This window comes from Limulus polyphemus, unplaced genomic scaffold, assembly GCF_000517525.1.
Source record: "Limulus polyphemus unplaced genomic scaffold, Limulus_polyphemus-2.1.2 Scaffold1034, whole genome shotgun sequence".
Classification (NCBI taxonomy): Eukaryota; Metazoa; Arthropoda; class Merostomata; order Xiphosura; family Limulidae; genus Limulus; species Limulus polyphemus.
Genome location: NW_013666644.1, coordinates 342,916 through 354,727, shown reverse-complemented (window position 1 = coordinate 354,727; position 11,812 = coordinate 342,916). Strand labels below are relative to the sequence as shown.

At 32.1% G+C, this 11,812-nt stretch overlaps 1 protein-coding gene across 1 annotated transcript in view; it reads right to left on the bottom strand.

Annotated features, from left to right (window-relative positions):
* Positions 1 to 596: 596 nt before the first annotated feature.
* LOC106461801 (tyrosine aminotransferase-like) overlaps positions 597 to 11,812 on the bottom strand; it is a 68,772-nt gene continuing 57,556 nt past the window's right edge. The window contains exons 2-5 of the mRNA XM_013921656.2: positions 6,211 to 6,339; positions 4,738 to 4,821; positions 3,677 to 3,775; positions 597 to 1,672 (exon numbers count right to left, since the gene is read on the bottom strand). Of these exons, the coding sequence (XP_013777110.1) occupies positions 1,547 to 1,672; positions 3,677 to 3,775; positions 4,738 to 4,821; positions 6,211 to 6,303 (402 nt within the window). The 5' untranslated portion in view covers positions 6,304 to 6,339 and the 3' untranslated portion in view covers positions 597 to 1,546. The remainder of the gene's footprint in view (positions 1,673 to 3,676; positions 3,776 to 4,737; positions 4,822 to 6,210; positions 6,340 to 11,812) is intronic.

Genomic DNA, 11,812 nt, shown 5'->3' with positions numbered 1-11,812 from the left:
CTTGAAGGTCTGGTAGTGGTAAGGTAAGACTAATATCAACTCTGTGCCAAGTGGTTTAATTAAAGTAGGAGATAGTTTGTTGGAAATGAAATCAAGTGTGCATTACAGGTAAAACAAGAAGGCTGCTGTTGGTTATATACGTGTCATTTCAGTGAATGGAAAACGGATTAATTCCGATGATCAAACTTTAACAACTACATCTTAACCAAAAGGGGCAAAATACTCGTTCTTGGCTTTTATGAGACACTTCTAGTATTGGCACGGACTCTTATCAATAAGTACAAAGTGTGTTAATTTGTATAATGTAGAATTGCCAGTGATCAATGTTTTAAAGAAGGTTAATAGCAACTTTAAAAACATAATTTGCAGCATCAGTTAACTGTGGAAAATAAGGCACACATAAAACGAAAATTGTGTACTTCAGAATGATCACACTAGCGATCGAAACATACTGTAAAAGCTGTAATTTGCAACTTAGAATAATTGTTACATTGTGGACATCTTTTCCCAGCTGGTGAAGCGTGATTATAATACATTATATCTGTTACAAAGCATTAGTATTAAGCTTATTATAATTTTAACACTGCATTCTTTATTTAATCAATCTCTTAGGGTTCTTCATGAAGAAGAGTGTATAACATTATTTCAACTGTACAACAACTGTAGTTCATAAACGTTCTTTTTTCGGTTCCCTGCTGTTATTAAACAGAACCACACTAATTATTTCATAAAACAAGCTGGAAGAACAAATGCACAAATTTACACAACAAATCGTAAGTTAGGCTTTCCCCTATTACAGTTATGTTCTCTCGTAAAGCCAGTAGAAAATTAAACCATTTCTGTGACAAAATCGCGTCTCTTTCATTCTTTATGTCCAATTTCTTTCAGTGTATTCATTAAGAAAACGAACTGTCAAATATATAGTTAACATAAGGCAACAACAACGTTTCCAAATTCCCTGAAACACAACACCCGAAACATATAAACCCCTTACAAAGTGACGTATCTTTTTCAAAAAAAAACAACATATGTCACGAAAAACTGCGAAATTTAGTTTATTATTTTTAGAGACATTTGGATTTGTGATAAATACTGCGTGAGTCTAACACCGAGACAAAGATCCAATATATTAACCCGACATCACTAAATACATGTTACTTTGTTGCAGGCATATGGAGATTAATGCTCAAGGCCCTCGGAAAGATGTTTCACAACTCAAGTTGTGCGTTATACCAGAAGTTTTCGCCGTGCTGAATAACTTAATTTAGCTGGCAGATTAGTTGAGCAGCTTAGAGCTGCTAATCTCTGGGAGTTAACTGTTATAGAATGAAAGAGAGAGAGAGTTATAGAAACATTTAATTAGTAAGCTATGAGCTCGTGATCAATGTTCCTTTTGAAGGCTTTTTTCTTTTTCATTTCAAGTTTCATATATTGTCAGATTCCTTTCAGGAAGTATAAATACCAAGGATACTTCTTCATGATTTAGAAGTGTTTCAAATTTAAGTCTTTGGACTCAGGCTTCTTCTGAAAAATTATTGGTGTCGTTCTAGTTAGCATTCTCATAGTACGCATAATGTTGGCTGCAGAAATCAGCAATCCTTTCACAAGCTTCTTGTATCTGTTCTTCTGGAACAGTCAACACGATCCGCATGAAGTCCGGGTAGTTAAAGCACTGAGCATAAAATAAATACACATATATATATATATATATCTACAATCAATGACTGGTAGTAGCCAATCAGTAAATATTGCATTGATAATCAAAGTATATCTTATCCAGTAAATTCATTAACAGAAACCACCAAGAAAAAAAATTAGATGCTAACTAACACATTTTTTTATGAATTAACTAGAGAAAATACCCGGCTTTACACAGGTTATTAGGTTGATATATTTTTGCAAATGCATAAACTTTATCATGAAAGTAAAGATATTGATCCAATTTTAAATTTAAATTGTTTCTGAAATAAGGTTTTTTTCTGTTTAATACCAACGTTTTCAATAAATATAGACCTCTATGTTAATCAACAGAGACTCTAAGTTTGAAAACAGCATATATTTGTTTTCCTTTTTGTAGTTTTTACACTTGATTTTATACCTTCAGCACGCACGTAGATAAGGGAAGTGATATGCAGGTGCACACCCTCCGTATGGGTGCAAACTTTCAGGTATCTAGGTTCTTTCCCCTTGTAGCTATGGCGGTCACACTTCTTTTCTATGTGGTTTTTCGCTAGCTTACCTCATTATAAAGATGCGCGCACGCAAGTGGATAAGGAATAATACTTAGGTGCAAACCCTCAGAGTCTACTTAGTATCTGTGCAAAATTTCAGGTTTCTAGGTTCTTCCCTCTTGGACTAATGGCGGTCACACACACAGACACGCCCTTTTATTGTTACAGATAAACAACAATTAACTGAAGGCTATAAATATCGACTACAAACTTTGGATGAATAAAATTATTGGTGTCTAACATTTCGGCTTAAGCCTTTCGAAATTTCCGGTTTTGTACATGTTGACATTTAGTCTTTAATAAAAGGCTTTTTGCTGGGAACGAACTAATAATTTAATCATTTAGTTGTATTTTCTTATATTAAATGAGATTGTTTTGCAAATTTTATTAAATCTTATTTTTCCCTTATTCATCTGGTGGGACAATTGTAAGCTTAGCAACTTACAATGCTAAAATCCGAGGTTTGATTCCCTACGGTGAACATAGCAGATAGCCTAATGTGTTTTTTCTCTAAAATAACCAACCAACAAGCCTTATTCATCATATACACAAGCTATAATTTTTTTAAAGCTTTTCTAACATCATCTTCCAATAAAACAACATGATGATGATAATTAGTTTCAGTTTAGTGTAACCTACAATAATAGTCTTGACTAGAATATACGATGAATCAGTTCACGAAAGTTTCATGAATTCGAAGGACAAGGAGTGAACTTAGGAAGTACAAAAGTGACATCAGGGTCAGTCGAGAATTTAAAAAAATGAACAAAATGTATCCCATAAAATTTAGAATTAATTGCAATTATTTTTATTTTCTTAAAAGAAAACGCGTATGTAGGGCCTTTCAAATCTTACTGAAGTGGGAGTTTCCTAAGCGTGAGCTATTGCAGATAACGAACTTAACCTATGAGTAAGATCGTTATTATACGTCGATATACCATCTTAGACAACATAAAAGATTGTATGCAACTTTTTTCCAAATTTAATATTTACATAAAAATAAAAATCAATTTAATCTTTTCAAAAAATCCTCTAATCTCATCTTGGAGCAAAGAAATCCTAAAATATTGGTTTGTTTGTTTGAAGTTAAGCACAAAGCTACACAATGGGCTATCTGTGCTCTGCCCACCACGAGTATCGAAACTCGGTTTCTATCGTTGTAAGTCCGCAGGCCTACAGCTGTGGCACTGAGGGGGGGGGGGCTTAATGTATTGGAGCAAAGCAATCCTAATATCATATTATACTTAAACATTTCACTCTAACCCAACGAAAAAGTTCGTTATGTATGTAGACATACCACCTTAACCAATGAAAAAAGTCGTTCTATACGTAAACAGTTTGATTTGAAAACTAATGTCTAAAACATACTAACTAAATCTATTTCGACTTTTTATAACTAAGTTAAGAAAAAAATGACTGGTATTATTTCAAAATACGCCACCTACCGTTCCTGGAAGACAAAACACAGATTGCTCACTGACCATGCGTTTGACAAACTCTAGATCACTTTTAAACTCCCCAAACCGATCCATATCGATGCCCACCTGAAATGACAAAATAAAATCATGTAAACAATTATGTCAGATGTTAATCAATACACGTGGAGAATAACGTGCATAAAACACTAAAAGAAACCAAAATTGTAGCACTACAGTGCTAACGCTTACCGTTGAGCCATCGGAGGGCATTTATTTTGTCAATAAATGGTGTTTTCCGCTTGTGTACATGAAAACAAGTTATACAGATAACTGCAATAGTTATGGTCAAAAGTAAAAGTAGAATAAACCTGTTTTATTTCCCCAAGAACCTGGCAAACTGAGAGTCGCAGGTTCGAATCCCCGTTACCAAACGTGCTCGCCTTTTCAGCCGAAGGAGTGTTATAACGTGACAGTCACTACCACTATTCTTTGTCAAAAGAATAGAGCAAGTCTAGTCAATCACTGCTAAATTAGGAACGGCTAGCGCAGATTTCCATCTTGTCGCTTTACGAGAAATTCAAAACAAATCCATTCTTCATATTATACTATGAATTATGTGCACTAAACAAGTACTACGATGCTCGTGTTCACTTCTACTCATTGATTTTAATTACATTCATTTGAATACACCTATAGGCTAATTCTCCACTCCATACTCCCCCACGCAATATCATGGTTGATTGAAAAGTTTTTCTTCTTCTTTTCAAACAAATCTACAACAACTATCGTGTTAATCTTTAAATATAAATATTATATTCACATGATATGGTAATGGCTATTTCCTTCCATTCATTTGTTCTATTTTTATGGAAGTCTTCATTATCTTTCATCATAATAAAAAAACAAAAGTTGTCGACAACTGTGGCTTGGATCTATAAATTTATCGTAATTGGTTTCGAATGTTATCACGCAACAAGTAACTTTCTTTTTTCACGAAAAGTTTTTAGTCTTTTTCTGACACATGAATACAATGAGGACTTTAAGGAAAGTAATACTGAATCATCAAGTCCAAGTGGTATGAAACGTACTATCATGTACATTGCTCCAGCTGGCATAATGGGGTTCAGGCCTGGGACCTTGGAAAGAATTGTGTAGGATTTTTCAGCATTTCTCTGTAGAAAGAATAGAAGGAAAATGTTGTCATGTTTCTGATCTAAGTTAGTGCATAGTATTTTTAACATTTAACTTTAAAAATATGAATACATGATTCTGATTTATTCCGCATTTTTCATATAATAAGTAATTCATAAACAACACAAATAGAACTACATTTACAAATAAGAACACTGGAGTTTCATTTATTCCATATTTTTTATATGATAAATAAATCATCAATAAAACAAACTGGATTTAAAGTCAGGTTTTTACGTATGTGTAGTTCAATTGTCGCAAATTGGCGATTGTTGTATTATTTCGTCATGTTACTAGAACATTCTAAGTTTTTCTCTAGTATTATTATATCATGTTATCTCGTGATGTATAGAACTTTCTAGGCCTCGGTTAGGCTATTTATAAATATGCGTCTAAAATGTAGTTCAAGTTAGAAAAACTTAGTGAAAGATATCTTAAAATAAATCTAGACATAAAGAGCGTATAATGGCACTTTTTAAAGCGAAATTATCTCAGATTGTATTGTAATAACAGAGTAGAGAAGAATAATTGGTCTTGTCAATTGTGTTATAAATTAACCGAACCAGCCAGTGTGGACTTTGATGAGAAGAGACGATTATTTAAAGCTCTGGAGACATCAGTGGTAATTAACTGTGTAATGAACATTTGTATGTACGTTTGTATCATTTTAAAACAAGAGGACTGTGTGCTGTTTGTTTATTGTCGAAATTTATCTCCAAGAAGTCACAGACACCTATTTTAAAGAATCCGGCCACCACATATAAAAACATGACAAATATTCAGCACACAAGTTAACTTATTCTGATGGGAGACAAATAATTAACAGTCTGTTTATTTGTTTGAGTTTAAGCGAAAATTTACGCAATACACTATTTCGCAATTCCTTCAACGGTTACCAAAACCTAGGTTTCATAACATTATAAGTTTTGAAGCTTACTGTAGAGACACTTACATTATTATATATTTATTCTTCATTGAGTTATCCTATATAGAATCATCCAAACAGTAGGTTATTTAATATGCAGTTAATATTTTTAATTAGTTATATATATACAAAATTTAAATGACATTGATTACAATATCCCAAAACTACCTATTAATATACATTGTTTATAAACTTAGTAACAGCCACACTTATAGTTCTACACAGTAGAATGATAATTGTATTATAATATATTAAAAAAATACGTTGTCTTGTAACATAAAATATAATTTCAATAATTGTAATTTTATTATAAGTTACAAAATTTCGTTGACATTTTCAGTTAAACTTTTTCTTCACTAAATCATGTATTTTCACATTTTCATCCTTATTATTTCTACTTAACCCTCCCCTCTCCCCCAAAAAAGTATATATATATATAACTTACCCTAACACACTCAATGGTTTCGTTGTAAAATTGTTGAGACGTTTCCTTCAGGATTGTAGGAAGCGCCCCCTGGATTAATGTACACGGTCCCATGATCTTCTGACTAAGTGACTGTAAACCCTTTCGTATCTATAATAGCAAAGTATTGCTAATAGAGTAATTGTTACTTATGTAAAATGTTTTAAGGATGGCACATGAAAAACAAAAATGTACATATGTCATATTTAAAAAATAACAACAATGATTACTAGATGCAAAATATATAACCGAATTTCAAATTAGTAGACGTATGGAGGTTCTGAGATGTCACGTTTCTCTGATATAACGTTCCGACTGTGACTAGTGTACATTATAAGCACATGCGATGGTGTGGCTGTTTCTGCTGTTGTTTTTCTTGGCAAAAAGCCACACAATGGGTGATCTGCGATTCGTACACTACGGGGAATCGAACACCGGATTTTAGTGTTTACCCACTAGTGCAGCATTTGAGGAATATTATTTTTATCATACATCAAGTGATAAAAAGATAAATCGCAAAGAAATTTCCAAATACAATTTCGTCAGTTTTTGGTTCACGTCTTCGGTTTCTAATGTCAAAAAGTTATTTCGATGCAATCATCCTCAAGAGTTTAGTGTGTATGCCACCAGAGGGAAGCTTAAATTTAACACAACTCTAAATTTGTTTGTAATTTAGCACAAAGTTACACAATGGATTATCTGTAGTGTGCCCACCACGAGTATCGAGACCCGATTTCTAGCGTCATAAGTCCGAAGACTTACTTCTGAGCCGCTGGTAGATACACTGCAGACAGATATGATATTTAAATTGTAGATTTGTATGAGAGTAGAACAGTTGATTCAGCATAATCTAAATTATACTTTAATAAAGAAAACCTGGGTGTGTCTCAAGAGTAATACTGGCTGAATTCGTAATTTGTTCCATCAAGTTTTCTTTAAGGAAGAGAACAGGTTTTGTTAGCATTTCAACTGTTTCATCGGGGTGTCAGACAGGTTAGCAAAGTGATCCTCGAAGCCACAACGGCGACACAAGCGACGTATGGGAGAATATTTCTAAAATTTACATTGTCTTTCTCTTTTGAAATATTTTTTATCTTTGTTAGTAAAAATTCGTAAATTATTTAATAATTTGATCTGTAAGAATTGCTATTTGTATGACACGAACACATTTTAACACCCTTACAAAATTAATTTAAAGAAAAACGAAAATTTAAGAGAATTACAGATATTTAAACAGTCCCTGATTCCAGGATAACCCCTAAGTAAGAAGGGAATAACTGTAGAGATATCTAATATATATAAACATATATTAAAACCATAGTTATTATCTGAGGTTAATAACAAGGGCTCCAAAACTGTAAAAGCAGCATAACTCAGTAAGAAGTTATAAATTAAATGCCAGACTGGGCTTCACATGTATTTCTTATATAGTTGGACAGCTTATCTATCTAAATAACACACAAAAATTAATTAATATAATCATATATAAATATTTTTAAATATATAACATGTTTGGTTAGAGATTTTTGAAAATTTAATCAAACAATTTATAAGCAAATTTTTATGAAAAGTTATACCTTCGTAAATATTTCCTTCACCATCAAATTCATTGCCTTTGTCATCACAATTGATAAATCACAGGGCCAGTCAGACATTTGACCATCTGGAATATGTCTCGAGAATCTGGCGAAGTTCATTTTATAAGCTTTTATTAAGAAGCATATTTTAACGTAATATAAATGTATACAGAATGTTTTCGTGAAATACTAAAAAAAGAATAAACATTCTTTACATTCTAATTGCTTTTAATATATGCACTCCAATAAATTTTAACACTGAAGTGGAAAGATTATTCGAGACGTTTATTGAAAAAAATCATTTCTTGGAAAGATGTCTTTATACATAATCAACGAAATTAAAAGATAACCTTCAGCATCAAAACCGATGATAAGCTACAAAATAACAGTTATAACATTATTATTTACACCATTCCTTTCGTTAAATATTTTAGTTATAATAATTATGATCTATTAATCTATGAAAACGCCTCTTTCAACACAACATCAATTCATGAATTATATGTAAACAACGAATATCAATAGAAACCCTTATTAGAATAAATTAGATCAGAGAAACAAAACGTGGAGTAGTTACGAAACTAAATTCGTGTAATCATTATCATTTAGTTGAAACAGGAAGAGAACCAGTATAAAATAACCTTCCTATGTTTCTCAGTATCAAAACAGAGCCAAACGTTGTATCTGACAATAAAGTTTCAATTATAACAAGAATATACAGTCAGATTAGACGAAAAACAGCTGAAACCTTCCGGTTCAAAACTGTGAAATTTACACTAAACAGATACACAGACACTCTATCTGTGTTAATATTTATTCTTTAACATATTTCTAATAATCATTAATTGTTATTTATTAATATCCCAAACAATCGAAAGAAATGAGATGCAAGAAGTCTACGAAAATAAAAAGAACACAATTCAAAATTGATGTAGTCTTGATGTACAAAGATCACTGGGATTTTTAGGCTAAGAAAAATAATTAAAATCAGACTTTATTACTGACATAACACGTTTTATAAATCACTTAAAACAAGTTAATTGTTTACAAATATTTCCCTGGTATGAAATGCTAATATATTTGAACGATTCCTACAATAAAGATGCGACACTTGCAATGCAACATGTTTATTACCTTTGTATTTGATTCATACTGTTTACAGATGAATTATAATTGGAAAGATTCATACATCGAGATTATTAAATGTTGTAGAATGAAGGAACGCAACAACTCGAAGAAAATCGCTTAGGTAGACAGTTAACTTTCAAACCAATCTTCATGCTAATCCTGAGAAAGGCGCCTTACCCGTAAAACGAAAATTATAATTACGAATAAAAAAAGCTGGGCACATCCCGTGACACTTTTTAGAAATATAATAAACAAAGAAGCTTTCATTCACACTTCGAAACTCTCGACTGTTTTCATGAAAAAAAACTGCTGAACAACTACACGACTTCATCATTTAACCACATTCCGGTCAAGCTTGCGGATGCAGCTTCGATGGTCTTTTGTGTTCAGGTCTGCTTAAATGTGGGTTTGTAAGCCAAATTCCATATACAGCTTACACGATGCTAACAGTGAAATACGAGCTACATTATGTTTAGATAAAGCTGATAGTGAAATACGAGTTACTTTATATTTAGACAATGCGGATAGTGAAATTCTGGTTACTTTATGTTTAGACAATTCCGACAATGAAATCCGGGTTACTTTATGTTGAGATAGTGCTGACAGTGAAATACGTGTTACCTTATGTTTATTTAATTTCTGTAGTGCATATTTGAATATAAAAGACATTTTAACACTAATAATAAAGGACTTTATAATAGCATTTTTGTAATTATTGTTACGCTTTACAGCTTCTTCAGGAACGTTCCACTATAACACAAACCGTAACTAAGAATAAGTCGCTGTGGATCTCTATTGTTCAAACTGCTAAATAAGACCAATTGTTTAAAATATATATCACTGAAATTAGCCGCATGACTGGGAGCATGACAGTTGTTTTGTACAAAAACGAACTTTGGAGTGTCATTTAATAACAGTAATTGTTATAAGTAGAACATAAAAAACGTATAACCTTTCTTTCAACTGTTTTGAGAGATGTAATTAATTCATCACATATGTAGAACTTAATGTTTGAAGAAAACTGAAATGCACTTTTACTAAATCCATTTAAAATCAATCAGGTAAAATAAATTTTATTACAAGGTTTGATATGGAAGGAACCATTAATATGGTAGATTTTCCATGACCACTTCTCCCGGAACTCCTAACATCTAGTGTTGTTCTTTTGTGTGTGTGTGTGGTTGTATTATAGTAGTAGTTATTGAAGAAATGCCAGTTTATAGGACTAAGACTGAGGAAATGACTGAAAATGGGGAAAATACCAAGAAACAAATGGAGTAGAAAGATATCGTGAACCAAGGAAATTTTTAAACAATGCTCAAGTTTTTAATCACTTTATATTCAGTTTAAGTAGAAAATCACAAATAACTGTCTTGAATTAACATGTTTATATCGTATTGCCCGCAATTAAAGCCCTCTCCCCGATATTCTTATGAAGCTTACCTTGTGTTACAGCAATAATAATCCAACATATAATCCTCTACTGTAATCCACTTTTATTACTGTAATTTTGACAGCAATAGTAATCCAACATATAATCCTCTACTGTAATCCACTTTTATTACAGTAATTTTGATTTGAAAAAAAGAAGAAAAACACACACGTACACACACTTATTAGCATTGAAATCAACAAATCACATGTGAAAAATAGAATCCGGAACTGCACAAATATTATAATTAGCGCCCTCCCTCTTTTGCAGTTTGTAATGCCCCGGGAGCGTTAATTTTAGGCAATGCATGTAAAAAAAAGAGAAAAATGTAAAACGTGGTTATTTGTACAATAACTGTGTTTAGTTTAGCATCTTACTATTACACTAGGAGAGCAAAAGTTTTCTTAATTCCGTAAAGTATGAAGTACTCTGTCAGAAGTATTTAATTATCAATCTTTATATAATTAAACTAATAGCAATGTTGAATACATACTTTACTAACAATGGTTCTTCCTGTTTGAAACTCTTTAAAAACAATATCGTATTCCTACAGTGACAGGAATGCTACCATGGTTGATATTACCTACTAGTAATACTGGAGAAGAGGGGATGCTTGGAGAACATATGTCACATTTCTCACACTAGGGAAAATTCAGGATTTTTTTCAATATTGCCTTATAAAATTAAGAACTTAAAACTTATATACAATTACAATATGGATTATTAGCTTCGATTTTATGCTATACTAATTGGTATAACATAAACAAAAAACAGTATTGAATATAACTTACTAAAACCTCGAGACATGTGCAGTAAATGATGTCCGGGTTATATGGTTACTGCTGCAACCAAAAGATAACTGAGTAACACATTTTGTTACAAGATGGCACCACCTACTTCCCGACAATTATTAATGTTTATTATTTACCACTGAGAGTCCTAGAAGAATTGTAAGAAGTGGAGAACTATTTCATTTTCATGAAAGTCCTAAGGCAAATTAACAATATTGTTTCATGTCCAAAAAACTTTGTGAAATCGGTTACAGTAAGCTAGTTCCATTTCTGTTGACATATTTGGTGCAGCAGTAATGGTTGATACATTTGATGAGGAATAAATCTATGGCTATAAGTGTCAGTACAAAGCTGGTGGAAATAAAGAAATGTATCCACTTAAAAAATAACTAACTTTTTTTATCAACATGATTGACATATTTGGTGAAAAAGTGTTTAGTGTTTGTACACAAGTTCTGGAGATTACCGAATAGGCGAATTTCCTACGCTCTCTAGCCCTTTATACTCGGCAGGATGTAGAAGTAGAAAATTTTACTGACAACATATTAAATCTTACAATTCCTAGAGACTAAAAACTTCATTTCAGTAATGTGAAGCCGTAAATGGGATGAAGAAAGCTCTAACAAAAAACAAAAGATATTAAAAAACAACGAACT